The sequence below is a fragment of the Centruroides vittatus genome, unplaced genomic scaffold, assembly GCF_030686945.1.
Source record: "Centruroides vittatus isolate TY-2023 unplaced genomic scaffold, ASM3068694v2 contig_651, whole genome shotgun sequence".
NCBI classification, from domain to species: domain Eukaryota; kingdom Metazoa; phylum Arthropoda; class Arachnida; order Scorpiones; family Buthidae; genus Centruroides; species Centruroides vittatus.
In genome coordinates, this window is record NW_027122405.1 from 1,848,396 (window position 1) to 1,866,769 (window position 18,374).

Here is an 18,374-nt window from a genome sequence, read left to right on the forward strand (position 1 = left end):
AAAATTGACTTAAAATTCTTAAAAATTCTTTGTAGAATTTTTATACAATTAATTTGAATCAAGTTATACTTATTTTGATAATTATAAATTTCAAATACACTGGACGACAAAAAAAATAACGCACCAGGAAGGACTTGTTGGATTTGAACAAAAATTGGTATGTGACATTGTCATATACCAATTTGATATATGATTGCAAGATATATGATTGCAACCATAAAGCAAAAACATACTTTATTGTGCAGTAATGTTCAATACAGTGCAGGCACTAATATCCCGTTGTGCCGCCTCTAGTGCGGATATAAGCTGATACGCCTTGGCATGGAGGCATAAAGGTTCCATATAATGTTCTGTGGCATATCTGTCCACACGTGATGCAACTGGGACTCAAGATGTGTCAGATCCCGCGGCTGTCACAGCTGGCGTCCCAGGTAGTCCCACACATGTTCGATTAATGATAAATCTGGAGACCGCGCAGGCCAAGGAAGTGTGGCAATGTTATGTAGGCATGCTTGGGAAACCCTGCAGTGTGTGGCTGGGCATTATTCTGCTGGAATATGCCTGTCAGAAGCCCTGCCATGAGGGGCAACACATGTGGCCGGAGGTTGTATTGCACATATCGTTGGGCTGTGAGGGTAGTACGCATGACAACTAGAGGTGTCCTACTGTCGTATGTTACGGCTCCCCACACCATAACACCAGGGGTTGGGCCCGTGTGCCATTCCACAGTATAGGCTGGGTTGACACCTTGACCAGCGGGCCACCATACCGTCACACAGCCATCGTGAGCCCCCAAACAAAAGCAGGATTCGTCGCTGAAGACAATATGCTGCCAGTCGGTAGCTGTCCATGATTGTCGTGCACGACAGCACTGCAGATGGAGGCATTGGTAAGTGGCTGTTAATAGTAGAACACATACTGGCCATCGGGAGACCAATCCGCCTTCTACTAAGCGCCTGGAAATGGTGCAGCTGGATACACGGTTTTGTAACGCAGGTGTCACTGCTGCATGAATGGTAGACGATGAAGCTGTAGGCGCTATCCGGGCTTGACGTACAATGAGATGATCCTCCCGCCTGGTGGTCTGTCGATAGCGTCCAGAGCCTGTTTGCCATTCATGCGTTCCCCTACATCCCCACTGCTCATAACACATCCTAACATTTCCATCAGAATGGTTCAGATGGCAGCCAATCCGGCGATATGACCATTCTCTTCCTCTCAATCCAACGATGCGACCTCTCTCAAACTCACTTAACTGAGTGTAAGGCCGTCGAATGTGTCATAGAGGCATGTCTGTCACTCAACAAAGTCACAACCATCAACACAAGCACAGGACATATGCACAAGTCGTCACAGCGTGCACCTTTATACCAGACAGAGGAAGCACTTTTCTACCCTCTGGCGGCGATACAACACAAGAACCTGATCCCAAAAGCTAATCATTTACATATCTAGCTATGATGATGCAACATACCAATTTTTATTCAAATCCAACAAGTCCTTCATGGTGCGTTATTTTTTTTGTCGTCCAGTGTATTTTGCAAAAATGTAATTTAAACTTTAAAACAAGATTTACATAATCATAGTTCTTATAACTGCATTATTATTAAAAGTAATTTGTTTCATTCTATAAACAGTAAATTAGATATAATTTTACTTTTAAAAATTAATTTTATTTATTAGGGAACATTTTATAAAGAAGTCTTTGACATATCTTTCATATCAACTGAGAGAAAAAATTTTATAACATTAACAGACAATTTAAATGTGTGTTAATTTTTAAATATATTAATATTCTTTTTGTGAAAATTCAAATTTTTTAAATTTGCCTTTCAACTAAATGACTGGTATGGATTATTTCCATTATTTGTAATTATTTTGGGACTAACATAACCTGATAACAGTAACTGACTGATAACATTAAGTAAGTAAGAAAGACTACAATAAATTAGAAAAATTCTTGGTTCATAAACTAACATTAAAAAAACAAGTTAGATATAACAATTAAAAAATGTCTCACTTGAAGATTTAATTGCTATTATTATTAATTAACAATAATAAAATAAAATATAACATTTTATGAGGAATGGTTTCTTAACCCTAGATAACTGAACTTAAATCAGTGTTACTCTGTAACTAATCATTCGACTCATAGACTATGAATTAAAAACAAGTATATTTTTATATTTCCTGTATTTATTTTAAACAAATTAGGGTATCTTAAGAGAAGTATTATAATATTTCAATTAAAAAATAGAAAGGTGATAAAAATCAGCATTTGCACTCTTGGCAGATGTTAAAAGTGTGCTCTCCACAAATATCCTTGTTGCAGTATTTGCATGCATACTTTGTCATTCTGCATTTCTTAGATGGACAGAAAGTACAATTCTGCATCTGTTTGCCACACTTTTAGTCATGTCTTCTGTGGGCTTTTCAATATTCAAAATATCTTCAATATTTATTTTGATGGAATGTCTTAAAGTTACCATATTGTAACATTCTTTCAACCACAGCTTTACCAATGTTAATGCGAAATCTTTTCGTGTGAAGGATTTTTGCCGCTGTCGTACTTTATTTGACACATAAATAACATATGCATTTATTGTAAAGAATAAGCAAAGTGGCCATCTACAAGTCTTACAAGCAGTACTCATCCTGAACATAATATATCCATGGTAGCCACTGCTCCTTTGGTCCTGTTGTAATGATGGATTATCTCAGGCTTGTTTGTCGTAGGCAGTGGCGTAGCATATTGGGGCGGCAGGGGCGGCCCGCCCTGGGTGGCACTTTTAGGGGGTGGAAAAATTTCACAATAAATAATAATAATACAATACACCTATACAATACACAATAATGATGATTGTTCTTATTGAAAAGTTCTTTAGAATTACTGTATATTTTAGTCTTTTAAATTGAGATACCTAAATAAGGGGGCGATGAATTTTCCTCCGCCCCTACTGCTACACCACTGGTCATAGGATTGATATCTTACTGATCATGAGTGGTAGAAAGAAGATATACAACTTTATTTGATTTGGGTTTATATGACACAGAATAACAAAGTACCTACTTTTCTTGTCCTTGAATTTTTAAGTTCTTGTGGAATTTCTCGTTTGTTACTATGCAATATACCAACAATTGTAAAATTGTAAGGAGGCTGCAGCAATTCAGAGGCAAGAGGAATTGATGTGAACCAGTTATTCATAGTTATATTGCGATTTGAACCTTTTAATGGTTCACAAAGCTGCTTTACGAAGTAGGTAGCTAGTGGTACATTTAGTGGGTTTGTACCTTTACCCAAATAAGGCATGGCATTATAAACATACTTTGAATCTGAAACAGCTAGCATCACGACCTTGATCCCGTATTTATTGGTAAATACATACGAAATGGGCAGCATCCTCAAAACCCAACAAGCTGTTCATCAACTGTGACATTTGGACTCAGACTGTACCACTTCTTGCAATTAAGTATAAATTTTTCCCAAAATTCTCTGAATGGTGAAAACTTGTCTGTACCTCTTCTTGTTTGTCTGGTACTCTTGTCATAAAATCGGCAACATCTTATAAAAAAATTAAATCTCTCAGCACTCATATAAGCGTTGAAAATGCAACCACTTTTTTTGTTGTGAAATAAAGTTCTTGTAGGCAAATGATTGTTTTTCATTGCTGCTGATTGAATAAGGAGACCATTCAATCAGCAGCAATGGTCTCCTTTGGTGTATGCCATACACAACCTGCATTGGTGTAGTAAACCATGTCATTGATCATTTCTTCAGAAACAAACAAATGAAATAAATCTTGCAGGTTTGATATATCTCTAACTTCAATGACAGGACCAGGTATAAAGCTAATAATATTACAAGCAGCTGTACAAATGTGTGAATGCATGGATTTGTGGACCATTTCTGTTTATTCTTACTATATGTGAAATTTTTACAGGGATGAATTACAAGCAATGGATTGTGTCGTGAATGTGATTGCTGACGCGCAGGTGGATGCATGGCATCGTCATCAGAGTCAATAATAAATCTTTGATTACAGTTTTGGTGATCAATATTCAGTTCCTCATCAGAAGATAATGCAGATTCTTGCTCACTTTCATCAGTTAGGTTATGAATTTCTTCTTCATAGTTATCTTCTTGTTTGGAGCTTGATTGTAATACATCCTGCTCTTCAATTGTGCATTGTCCAATTCATTCAAAAACTGCAAAATTTTCTCTTGATCTTTTATCAAATCCATCATAAAAAATATTTAGGATAGTAATAAAATGCAGGAAAAATGCAAAAATATTCAAAATAGTTGGCTGATTATAGTATTAATGCAGATACTTGTGAATCTTTGTCCCAGACAGTGGCTCTGCCTTGGCGACCAACATCTCAACTAGTATATATACATCGCCAGGTCGGTGCCACCATCTGGGACAAAGATTCATAAGTACCTTAACACAAACTTCTGCACGTCCAAACTTCTGCACGTTCTGCACGTTCAAACTTCTCACTAAGCATTTGACTGTTAGACGGCAATTACAGCAAATCTCAAAAAGTAACAAGTGTACAGCTGTGCTTATCACCTTTGGATAACTCATTTTACTATTTATGAAGGTACTGTGAGTGAGGTACTGTGAGCGCAACAGGAACATCTCGAATTCACAAAACAGGCAGGGGTGGGTAGTCTATTAGATGAATATTTAGTTATCTAGGGTTAAAATAAAAGTAACAGTTTTGTTTTATTTAAATAATTAAAGAAATATTTCCTTCTGGATTGTAGAATATCAAAAAAATTCAATATATTCATAGCAGTAAATGAATTATTTGAGTCAATACCTCTATTAAAGCTAGAACCCACTTAAATATAAAACTTAAGGCAGGCCTCTAAAAGTGGCTGAAAACATTTGTTTTAAAAAGTGTTGTTTGTTGCTGGTAAAGGTACAGAAGATGTGGTTTACTCTGAGTTATTTGAAGTCATAAAATTAATTATATCATCAACAGAATCATTAAAATTAATAATTGAATAAAACTAAAATCATTCTATCCTGGAAGGTTAACAGAAATAAAAATAGACATTATTATTATAATTAGTTATTGATTTATTAATGGTATAATTTTATCAGTTTGCTTATAAGTATAAAAGAGCATATAACTGAAATAATTTACAAATTATTTTAGGTTTATTTCTATAAACTGAAAAAATAAACTTTTAATGTTTTATATTAAACAACTAAGTTTATTTAATAGCCTACTGAAAATACTAGATAAAATTAATAGAACAAACGCTTCTAATCTATCTAGTATTTAATATTATGTAGAATAGATATACTGTATGTTTTAAATACTTATGATTTGTATTGAGAAATTAATAACAGTAAATATATACAAACTGATGAAAGAACCCTTGTTAAATTGCTAGTGCATTTGCTAAGTACATACTTGCCAATCTTTAGAATGGAGAATAGCTGGGATGTTGATAGAAAAATTATGATTTTTGAATAAAAATGCAGACAGCATAAAAAGTGAAAAAATTCTTTATTAACATTGATATTGCACAATGTTTATATTAAATACCATTCATAAATAAAATTTAATTTTATCTCTGCATATAGCTTATAAAGCTATTGCCATAAATGCTATCAATAGAATGGCAATAGCTTTATACTCTTTAACGTCACAATTTAAAAAAAGGTCAAGTATTTTACAGGACACATCATAAATGTACAGTACATCTAAATTTATTATATGTACCATCTTGATGTGTCATGAGTCTTGTTATTGCCTGATGAGTGCCTCCTGTTATATGCTTTTGTGCAATGTTTTGCTTTGTTAATAATTTCTTTTGTTACAGTGTACTTATGACAGTCATTTTATTGACTTTCACTGCAATTACTAAGGACAGTGTTTTCTGGTTGTGATATGGATGAGTGGAAGTTCCTATCTCAGTCTTACTTTTTTTAATCATGCTAAATATCTTTTTCTTTTGCCACTAAGCAATGCAAGGGAAGCCCTACAATGCTGTGTGGCAAAATCATCATCAGTCTTACTACTTTCGAAAGATTAAAAATTTTTGTAAAATTCCATATGTCTCAAAGAACCATCTCATTTCTTTTCTTTAAAAATGTTCATACCATACAGCCTGTTTATTCTTAGTTGATGAATCAAATGTTTCTTCTTTTTGGGCAGAGAAACTATAACGCTGCTCAGTAATTTAGTCTAACTATAAAAGTGAACTAAACTCGTTTCCTTCTATTGATGAATTGACCATAACTGATTTAACCACCAATATGATGGCACTAACGCTGCCAGACTTAAAGATGCAATTTATCTCATCTGCCATTTAAAATTATAATATTTAAGCTAAAATTTTCATATATATATCAACATACATATATAAAAATATCAATCTTGATTCTTTCCCAATTGAACAAGTCTGAGATCATCATTCTGGTTTGCTTTAGTCCTTCGTAATAAGATACATACAATGTCTTCGGCATATATATTGGTATTAGACTTGTTAAATAAAGTGTTTATATGATAATATCAAATTCTTTAAAAACACTGAAAAAAGGGAAAAGTGGCCTCATTCATACTCCAACTAATGAATGATGGCTTAATGAGTGAAAGACATACTTACACACACTTCCTTGCAAGATGAATTGATTGATTTCTTCCAATGATTGCATCCTTCAGAACACTAAAAAGAAAAAACAAATAAAGTATAACTTAATTTTCTACGATTTAATATTAATTATTCCAAACTGCTAAAGAATTTTAAAAGTTTTTAAATCTTACATAATAAAATCATGTTACTTTAAAAATAAATTTTATAACAGTAAAACTAATTATTATTAATATTTTAGAAATAGTAGTATAGAAAAAAGTTATTGAATAATAATTATTCAAATTTCAGTTTGAAAACAAACATATTTTATATATTGGGCCTAATATGATAAAACCCATAAAATCCTTTTCAATAAATAGTAAAAGTTTATATACTCAAAAGCTTAAAACCTGGAATTCTAAGAAAAAACTGCAAATGGCCTACCAGAAACCTGTGAAGTTTACATTTAAGAAAGGTTGTTCATCACTGAGCTAGACAATTTATATTATCATTTTACAACACAAAAATAAAAAAGAATCTTTTTAATTGATTGATAAAGAAATAAAAACATGTCAGATATGAAATATTTCTGTCTTCCATTTTATATATATATAAATATAAGGCTATAATAAGATTAAGTTGATAATTAGATACAAAGTAATTGATCTAGAAACAGACAGTTAAGCCATATCTAATTATTACTAATTATTAATTTAGAATTTAATCAAATTCAATCAGGTTTGTGGAGTTGTTTATGTACCATCATGTATATCAACATATAAATTAACATAGTCCTTATCTCCCTCATTAGATAAGATTTGAAACAGAATCATTTATTGCATTACCCGTAATTCATGTAAAAAACATAACTACAAAACAACTAAAAAATATAAAGTTTATCCGGTTACTTTTATAAAGATAAGGTTACAAAACAAAAAAGTTTATTTATAGTTTGTTGACATATTGACATTGGGAGAGCTATCCTTTTGAAGTACTACTAAAATTTACCATATGATTTGATCTTTTTTTATATAAAAGCAATTTGATAGCTCATTTGTTAAAAATTTTAAAAATAATAATGATATAATGTCACTAAAACATTTTTTGTATCAATATTTTATAAAATCCAATTCAAAGGTAAAATTACATATTAGTTTTAATATAAGAATTGAGATCCTATAAAATTATTAATATGTAATATTCATACATATATACATACATACATGCCATTTCCCTTTCAGGTTGGCAGTGAATGAGCTGTCTCCACGCTGTTCGATCCACACATACTTCTCTCGCTTCTTCTGCACTCATTGAGGCCTTTTGTACACATTTATGCCAACTTCATCCATGCATACTCACAATATTCTTTGCAATCGAAGCATCTCGCACATCATGTGTCCATCTCTTTGGCAGGCGGTTCCTAGATCACTTGCTACAAACCTCACCAACACAGACTCGCTTTAACAGTCATTCATTGCTTACACACTCCACACGTCCCAACCACCTTAGCAACCTCCCTTGTGCCCACTCGCTTGCTTTTGCATTTCACACAACTCGTAAATCCTTTCATTCCTTATCCTATCCATGAGCATTTTGCCACAAACCGCACGCAGCATTCTCGGTTCAACAGTATTCACTCCACTTTCAAATTTTCTTCTGCCATGCCCAGGTTTCACACCCATACAATAAGGAAAGTGACAGCACTTGCTTGCACACAGATAATCCTACTCTTTTAGACGTATACATTCATTATTGAAATAAACTCACAAACAGATGTGTACGGAAAAACTAATCTCGGAAGTCTTTTCTTAGAGCGGCCGCTTTACATATAATTCTGGAATGGCACTGACTCCATTTTTTTGTTTTTTTTTTAATGATGCCACTTCGATCAGTGGACCATTGGCTGTACTGTTGATTCTATCTCTTATTTCTAGCCATCCGTCTTGCAAAGTATTTTTTGAAATATTTTCATCTAATTTTCCCTTAACTAAATATGGACACTTTGAAGCTCGATTACTAAAACTTTCATTTGTTCCGAAGATAACATTACCAGAGTCGCTGACGTTATTCGAGACATTTTGGTCTGCCACATGCTCTATGTACTTCTTGTCGTGCCACGTGCTCTATGTTTTCTTATTCTGCAATTTCGAAAACCTTACAATTTCATTGGTTAAAATTCTGTGATATGTTGCGCGCGCAGATAATCCGACACAATCAACCTAGTAGAATCGTGACGTTATCAATAAAGATGAGATCGTTAAAAGTTATCACCTCTGTCTCCGAGAGACGAATTTCGTCTCTCGTTTTGACGTCATTCGTTTCTGAAAGAAGAGACGAGAGATAAGTGACCAGAATACGGCTCCATAACTATTCATACTACGAACAAAAAGAAAGAAATAGGAAGTTAATATCAACTTGTGCTTTATTGAAGCTTCAAAGATAAACTGTAATTTCAGTAAACTAAAGATTTAAAATGAATAATACATTCGAAAGATAAATGGATAAACTGAAAAACACTAAATTTCTAAGTTCGTACTTTGAAGCAGACGATTATGAATGTTGCCCCCTAGCGGTCTGAATAAAAAAAAAATTACGAATTTAAAAAATAAATTTTTCAAGAATTCATTAATTAATTAACTTCTAAATTTTATTTTTAAATCTTCCTTTCCTGTTTATCGGCCACTTCTACACTGTAGGTAGATTTTCGCGTTTTTTGTTTGTAACTTTATTATCCTCTCCTTTTTTCATTTTTGATTCATTCCACCCTACAGGCACCAAGAGGATCTTTTAATCATATTCAACTTGGGTTCGGCCAGGTCCACAATGGGGCGGTTCATGAGAGACGAAGTCTAGCATATCTAGACGGATTGCCCTATGAAAAATTCATTGGGTTTTCGATTGTGAATTCGATCTCGGATCTCTCAGATCGGCCGGATGGCCGAGCGATCAAAGTGGCAGCCTACCGCTCTGTGATCCCGGGTTCGAATCCGGACGGATAGATAAATCCCCAGGAATTTCTCGGGGGTGATTCGTCCGGATATGTCGGGCCCCGTCCCTCGCCACCCGGCCGCCCCATTGTGGGCCTGGCCGAAACTATAATGGGCTTGCTTAAAGAGGTCCTCTTAGTACCCACAGGGCGGAAAGAGTTTAAAAAAATCTCAATTGCCTCATCCTTCAACTTTATTATCCATGCCTTTATATTCGAAGCTTCTCGGAGTACCTACCTTTCAGCGGCTTGCAATGACAATTTTCAAAAGAGATCAGATGTGAGATACCCCATTTTCATACATTGTAATAATTATTATTTAAACGGAAACAACTCATTTTATTTCACATTAATTTTACTTTCCTGGCTCTATTATATATAACTGACGGAAATTATGTCTATCCGTCAATAAATGAATTCTCCTCCCTCGAGATTATCTTTTTGGATTCAATAGACCTTGAAACGTCGAGAAATGAAAAAAAAACTCGGGGTTTTTTTCTGTATGTGTGGGGATACGATTTTATTGAAGCTTAATAACTCACGTCATTTTGCCGAAATTTTCTGAAATTTTGCAGGGAGGTTCGTGTAATAAGGGGATTGATGCTATTAAATTTTGGCGGTTAAAGGTCGACGGGATGGGAAGATAAAGAAGGGTCGTGTATTATATCTCGAGTAGGTCGGACTAAATGACGATTTTACTCATTATTATCACTTGCAATTTTTTTTTTTTTTTTTTTTTTTTTTGTAGAACCATCTCTATCCTAAAAACTAAACTTTTTGCCATTTTATAATAATTAAAAATATAAAAAGTTTTTTAATAAAATATCGTAACACAGATGACGTCACATGCAGTTTTAAATGTTGCCGGAAAAGTTAAGCAACTCGTTGATAGATAATTTTTTTCTTGGAAGCTTAAGGGTCCAAACGACGTTTTAAGCAGACGATCCAGAATACAGCACAGAAATTGTTAATTGTCTTCACTCTGCTGTGACGATTCGCCTATATCAGCTGCATCATTCACAGATTCAAACTGCGTTATGTTTGGCTGCGAGGGACCCGCTTCTCCTAACGAGTCCTCTTCCATGTTGAATTCAAAGCATTCTAATCACGTATACCGTCTTTTAAGTAGATTCACACTTTAGATGAAAACTTTTAGATGTTTTAAGATAATCACTAATGCAATGTTGTTTTCAATAAGCACAGGAAACAAAAGCTCTTATTACATAACCGTCTGGACGCGCACAAAACACAACAGTATGACAGGAACACGTGTTTGCCAACTAGTCCTGTCGATGAGTCAACTAAAGGAGCCCTGAGGGGTGTACAGTACATGTTGGTTCGTGAAAGAGTTGAACTCGAAATAAAGGAGGTGATGTTGGATGGGAAAAATACACGAAAAAATACAAATGCATTAAAAATAATATTCAGACGGTACTTCAAGAATTTAGGGGACTAGCCTAGTCCCCCTAGTCCGTTCTCGGAACGCCACTGCTACATTTTCCTTGCCGTTGAATTTCTGTATCATTTGAGTTCTTTCCGAATTACAATCTAACTTCGTTATAACGTCATCGGATGTAACGACAACCCTAATGTAACGTCAAATTTTTATCGGTCCCACGACTTTACTATACTAGATAATGTTAAAAAACCCGCTTGTAACGACATAAAACTCTGTTTTAACGTCATATTTGAAGCACTCCCAAATTTACAAAATTAGATTACAAATTTTATTTCACAAAGAAAATACTACGTGTTTAGTTATAGGGTCTAGAACGGAGGCCGGATGGCCGAGCGGTAAAGGTGGCAGCCTACCGCTCTGGGGGACCCGGGATCGAATCCGAACGGGTCTAATAATCCCCAGGAATTTTTCGGGGGGTGGTCCGTTCGGATATGTCGGGCCCCGTCCCTCACCACCCGGTCGCCCCATTGTGGGCCTGACCGAACCCATAATGGGCCTACTAAAAGAGGCCCTCTTAGTGCCCACAGGGCGGAAAGAGTTAAAAAAAAAAAAGGGTCTAGAACGACTGTGGGTAGTACTCTCACCACTGACTTCGGTGGGGTGAGGTTTGCTACACTTTTAACGACGTGACGATCGGTTATTATGTACTCATTTTCAAATTATTTTATGCTAAATTGTTAAATATTCTATTATTTTTAATATAACATATTACATTAAATAGTTTATAAAGAAATAATTAAATTATTTTTAATTGGCATACATTAGTTTAAGCTTTTGTTGCCTTTTGATTCGACATTATTCTCAAAACCGGAAGTTCCGCCATTATTGAAATTTATGACTAATAGAAATTTCTTATAAAAGGTAATTTTTGAAATTTTTAATTACATCGATGTAAACTTAAACATAATAATGTAAATAAAGTTGATTTAAACATGTAGTTTGCATTTTTATACATATGATAATAAATTTATTATGATAATAATAGACTTTGCAGATAACGACACTCGGTTATAACGTCAAAAAATTCCCGGTCCCATGGATGACGTTATAAACGAGTTAGTTGGACTGTATTTCTTTTTCAATGGAATTTAAATGTTATAGAAGTTAAATAGTAACGAAAAATTAAAAAAAAAAAAAAAAACACACAAATACGACTTTTAAAGGTCTAGATAGTAAGGTTATTAACAGAAAATACTGAAAATCTACCTGTAACGGAAATGTGACTGGTGAATAGAGGACGGAAATTAAAAAAAAAAAAAAAAAAAAAAAAAAAAAAATTTGAACAACTTGCAAAATTAATTTTATATACTTTATAATACACCGGTCGTGGTTCGTGCCTCATCAACCAGGAAAACTCTATGCGGCCAGCGTGTTTTTCTGGTTTTCTTTAATGTTTAACACCTAGAGGCTAGCTTCCCATAAAAATCCTCTCGAGAGGCACCCCCTTTGGCTGATAGCCCATATGTTGCATTGCTTTATACCATCAATCCAATCTAATCTAATCTAATACAAAGAAAAACTTATCACAAAATAATTCAATACAGAAAGTACCATTTTTCTGTATGAAAATATCAACATTTAAGTCTAAAAGATATACAGTAATATATGTAAAGAATTAACTGCTAATATTTACAGATCTTTATTACTATAAACTTTATAATCACACAGTGATTGAAAAGCATTGAGATGCGTTTTTGTCGGACACATATTAATTTTTGTATATGGTAAACAACTTACAGAAAATACATCTATTCCATCTATTTATTATTGGAAAGGCTATCGATGGACTAAACATACATAAAATTCCATATATCTTAAAATTGTTTTGACAAAATGAATAATATGACAATGACGATTGAACCAAATAAACTATTTGATTAACTTATATATATATATAAGCTGAATTTGAATAATATATACTAGATATTGTTATTTTTTATCTAGTCATTTTCTCCTCCTTCAAGTAAAACAAGTGCTGTATGATAGCAGTTAAGTGAACGTCTCCAAAATCTCATTTTTTGCAATATACTGAATGATATATCAATCATTTAAGACCAAAGATACGTTGGAAAGATAAGGTGGAAGAAGACTTGAACCAGAGGGGACTTAAGAGAGAAGAAGCCCTTGATAGGGAGAAATGGAAGAAACGTATTAGAGAAGGAAACGACGACTCCATATAAACATGGGAAAAAGCGAAAATAAAGAAGAGAAAGATATCAATTATTTAAAACGTCGATGGCTACTTCTGCCCTCAATGCAATAATAATAATAATAATGTAAAATGTAATTAAAATTTTTAATAATAATATTTATAATATTTATGAACAATAATTAGTAAATTTAATTATTTTTAATATAAAAAGATAATTTTTCATAGTTGATGAACATGACAACAGATGGTAGCACAAAAATAACAGAATCTATCCATTAGTCTGTTAAACATTATCTTATTTCACGATACTTTTCTTTTTACTAGCGATTTCATTTTTCTCTTCTTTCTGTCATTTCTATGAGATGATGATATTTATAATTTGTCCATCCTTTTATCTGTCTTATCCAAAATTGGGTGCACCCTCTTCCTCTTTTTCTGTAAATATTTCCCTCAATTTCTAATAATCTTAGCTAATGACCAAGAACATCAATTGTTTTTCTTTTATCAATTTTAAAAATGCGCATTTAATAAGGACCATCTGTAATTCTTTATTATTATATTCTGTATTTTCATTTATCTATATGCCCATATCGTTATAACATCAAAAATTAAAATGATAAAATTTCCAAACACTTTTTTTCTCCTAATCATGCGAAAATTTAAATTCAATTAGTTAAGAGTTTCCACATAAGACATATTTATGAATAATTTGCAAAGAATTCAATGCATAGTTATATCAAATTAACATGATAATATCGTACATATATTAACAAAATATAATGAATGCATTGAGTGCTATGCAAAAAATCCAAATGAATGCCTTACAGATTTGAATGCATCCTCTCTCTTAGAAACAATGGCAAATAATGAAAAGACTAATTCGGAAATAAACAGAAACTGCTTGATAAATACAACTGTGTGGAGTGTTTATGAGTGTGGAGGTCAGTTAGCCATGCCGATGAGTAGAGTCGTAATGAGGAAATCGCTTATTAGGTTCACTTTATGACTTCAATTACTGCTCAACCAGCGGACCTCACCCTGAGAGCAACAGATAGAATTAACGTCAACGTTAAGAGAAAGATTAATAATTATTTGTCTTGTCTGAAGAATTATACGTTTTAAATCAATAAAAACGCTCTTTCTAGTAAATAAATGCCCGTTTAAAATTGCTTGCAACGGCTTTTTAAAATAGCAAATTTTTTTTTATTTATTCCAGTCGTTGGCATAATCGAAGAAGAGATATCGATAACGAATAACATTACAAAAAATAAAATGCAATTAAAAATTGCAAGACACAAAATTTGTGCACAATTACAAATAAATTCCTGTTTATATGTAGCAATGTACAGTTGAAAATAATAATAAACCTAAAGCATAAAGCAGCAGTTTGGATGAGAAGAGCCAATTAGTTTCATTTACTCATCCAAACTGTTGCAGAATAACGGTTAATCTCATTTTTAAAACGAAATATATTAATCATTTTGTATGTATTTTTCATTGCAAAATTTTAATATTGTATATATTTTAAAATGCAGTAAATATCTTGATCATCGTGAGTAGCGTTCACTTGCAAAATATTAAAATCTTGAAAATAATAAATTCAATTTTTAATTATTTTGAATCGTGGGTGCAAAAGCTAAATAGATACAAAGATTGAGAAAAGTGAACGAAATTTTTAATATTGTAGCAATATAAATATATGGATAAATGACAAAATGAAAAAGAATAATAAAGAATGAAAGAATTATAAATGGCCATTGTTATGCGTTGTCAAAAATTATAAAATCACAATAGCAATGAGGGTCGTCTCTCACCGAAAGTCATAAAAATGCAAATAAATCAAACGAAAATATATTTTTCACCATTTATCAAAAGAAAGTTTATAAACAATTTTTACATTAAAGACTATTTGTGGACTAAGAAATTGTGGTCCTCTCTGTGTCCAGATCCCAGGTGTAATGACTCTGCTGGAAACATCTTTTTCTGGATCTGAATAGACACGTTAAGAAATAATCAAAATGTTATAAATAATATTAAACGTCTGTTTCAAGAAAAAAACTAAAGGATAAAGGTATTTGAACTTACAGATAGTCAGTCATCAATACCCTTCCTATGTTCATCAACAGTAACATATATCTTATACTAATAAATTCAAACATACTTTACTTTGACCCGAATACGAAATTATGTTTTTTTTTAAACATTCTTCACGTTGGAATATGCAATTAACTTTAAAATATTCGTATGTATTTTAAATATGACGTTTTATTTAACGCAAGAAAATGGTTAGTTTGAAAATGAACTTTTAACAAAATACCATTAGAAAGAATTTACTTTGAAAACTTTTAAAATTGCATTCTCAATATTTGATAAATATAAACAATCTTTCTTATTGTTTACAAATTGAATTAATCTAATTTTTGTAAAGCCCACACATTTTATCTTTGATTTGCTTGAAAAGCAATAGCTTACATTGTATACATCCTTCAGATGTTAATAACCTTTATCACTAGCAACATTAACTTTACATCATCACACTCTCCACTAATTATTTATGTATATAACATTTTATTCTATTTTGAAAATATAATAAGTAGATTAGCTCATATTAACTAAACTAATAAATATAAGTTAATTTAGATCATGCAGTGCTAGGTTATTTACATGTTATAGGAATAACAGGAAATTTCACCTGTATATATTTAAATATTTAATTACCATTTCTCTTATTTAGTTATTGTTTAAAATGGTAAATAATAACAATTTAATTTTGTTAATATCAGCATTATTTAATTTTATTATTGTTTAACAACATCCAAAAAAAAAAAATCCTGCTAAAAGCAGATATATTTTATTAAAACATTTGTTATTTATAAATATATATGGGGTGATCTTTGTTTTAATTTATATCTCTGTAAAATATGAATATTGCAATATTTATACATTTTAAAAGAATTTCTAAAGAATTTTAAATAATTACTCAATGTTTAGTAAATATAATTTTAAAAGGAATTGAACAAGAAATTGAGGGGAACAACAGAAGATAAACAAATGCACTTCTGTAAATGGTAAATAGTCTACGTCAAGCATTAACTTTAATTAATAACAAGAGTAAAGTATATTTTTAAAGCACATTATAAAGAAGAAAGTTTTAATTTTTCGTATTTAGAACATATTTTTCGTAATTAATAATATTTTGGTTTCTTAATAAAGTTCCTTGGTCTTATTATTACATTTGTAAACAATTTTAATAATAATTTAAAATAAAATAACCAATACAAAACCACATTTTTTCAATAAAAGTAAATGAAAAACATGATGTTGGATAAAAAAATACACGATTCAAGAATGATTTACTAAAATACAGTTTTAAAAAACTGAGCTAATAATAAGGTTTAAATATGAATAGTTAGAGATTCATCTAGCATCATAAAAGCTTGATCCCGTATGGATCTTTGTGGCACTTTGCAGATAGTTTGGATATGAGTTTCGTTCGTCATTATTCGTACTGCACCCAAGAAAAAAGGTTTGATTTTTCACTAGATTTAACTCAGTGCCGTAATGAAGAATAAAGCAAGTGAGGCATTTTCATGAGGACATTTTCATATTTGCACAAGTACTTTGGTTTTGTATATTTTTTCAGCTTTAATAAAAGCAGAAAATTTGCTGAGTTTATTGTTATTTCTATTTCAATATACAAATGAAATCCCATTTTGGCGTTTCTTGATTTAATGTTTACCCCAATTATATATTTACTTTTAGTATTCTCAACAGACACAATTAAATTTAGTGCTCAATTTAGCATTTGATTTTAAATTAAACACCAATAGTTTCAAGAAAAGAATAGAACAGAAGTAAAGAGGAAAAAACAAAACGAACATCGTTTAACCTATGTATTTAAAAGATCTAATACTGAAAAAAGATTTTTAAAAATATTGACAGATTGCTCTTTATTATATTTTAAAAGTTTTTAATTTGATATCGTAATTAATTTTAACATTTTCATGATGTCCTGTATTTTTTAAAATTGTTTTCACATATCCAATAATTGTAACTGCTATTGTAAAATAAAGGCCATACCCTATCCAGAATCATTATTCTAGTAACTAATGAGTGACAGTGGTACGAAATTTTTATGTTAAAAATAATAAAATCGAAGTATGCACTAAATTAACTCTATTTTTCCTTTCGTTGTTAATACTAAGCTATTTTATCAAATTATTATACTGCTTTTGTCGTGATATTTTATCGAACATATTGCTCTAACAGATGATTTGTTCTACTTATTCTAATTTTTCTTTCACAAAGTTCTAAGTTTTTACTTTTTAAGCCTTGAAACACAGTACTGATTGATTATACAAAATGATAACACTAAAAGATTAGTGTCATTTCATACCCTAATAAATCATTCAAATTCTCAAAAATCCAAGTAATTACTATATAAATGATTTGATAATAACTTATAAATGATTATATACAGAAGAAAATTTTCACAAAATCTCGCAACTTCAAATCCAACAATTTGACTTAAAATACAGATTATTTAAATATATACAATACAATACATATCATATTTATTCTTACAGATTTTTAAAATACAGTAATTACTTTTTACTACTTTACAGTTAAGGATGTTTAATGTCCGGGTTGATGGAATAATTCGATATTTGTACAGTGTTATTAAAAACATTTACATATACAGGATGAACCGTAACTGTGGTAATAAATGCGTATGCGTATTCTAAAGGAAAAATCCCGAAGACAGGATCTAACTGCTTTCCTATGGGTTTTATGATCTATTTTCTTTTCTTTTACTTTCTTACGTCATTAAAGTGAGTCTCGACCACACAACTGTTAAGACACCGTAGCATAAACTATCTTATATGCTTTAAATTTTCAGACTGAGTTCTCATAGCATTGTACACCGCTCTTGTAGTTCTGCTACAGTTGCGATTGGCGTGGAGTAGTCAAAGAATTTCAAATAATTCTATTAAAAATCAAAGGGGTTTAAATCAGGTAACCTAGTATGCCAACAGATTGGTCTATCCCTTCCCGTCCCTCTTTCAGGAAATTTCCGACCAAGTTCCTCCCTTACTACAATATTAAAATCATGAAGCTCTCTATCGGGCATGTACAGTATTATATGGTTATTTTCGATGCTAAGGAAACATCTAACAATTTAG

At 31.8% G+C, this 18,374-nt stretch overlaps 1 protein-coding gene across 1 annotated transcript in view; it reads right to left on the reverse strand.

The window, feature by feature from the left end:
* Positions 1–18,374, reverse strand: part of LOC136979855 (proto-oncogene tyrosine-protein kinase ROS-like) — a 140,265-nt gene that overhangs the window by 102,015 nt on the left and 19,876 nt on the right. The window contains exon 3 of the mRNA XM_067275876.1: positions 6,628–6,687. Coding sequence (XP_067131977.1) covers positions 6,628–6,687 — 60 coding nt within the window. The remainder of the gene's footprint in view (positions 1–6,627; positions 6,688–18,374) is intronic.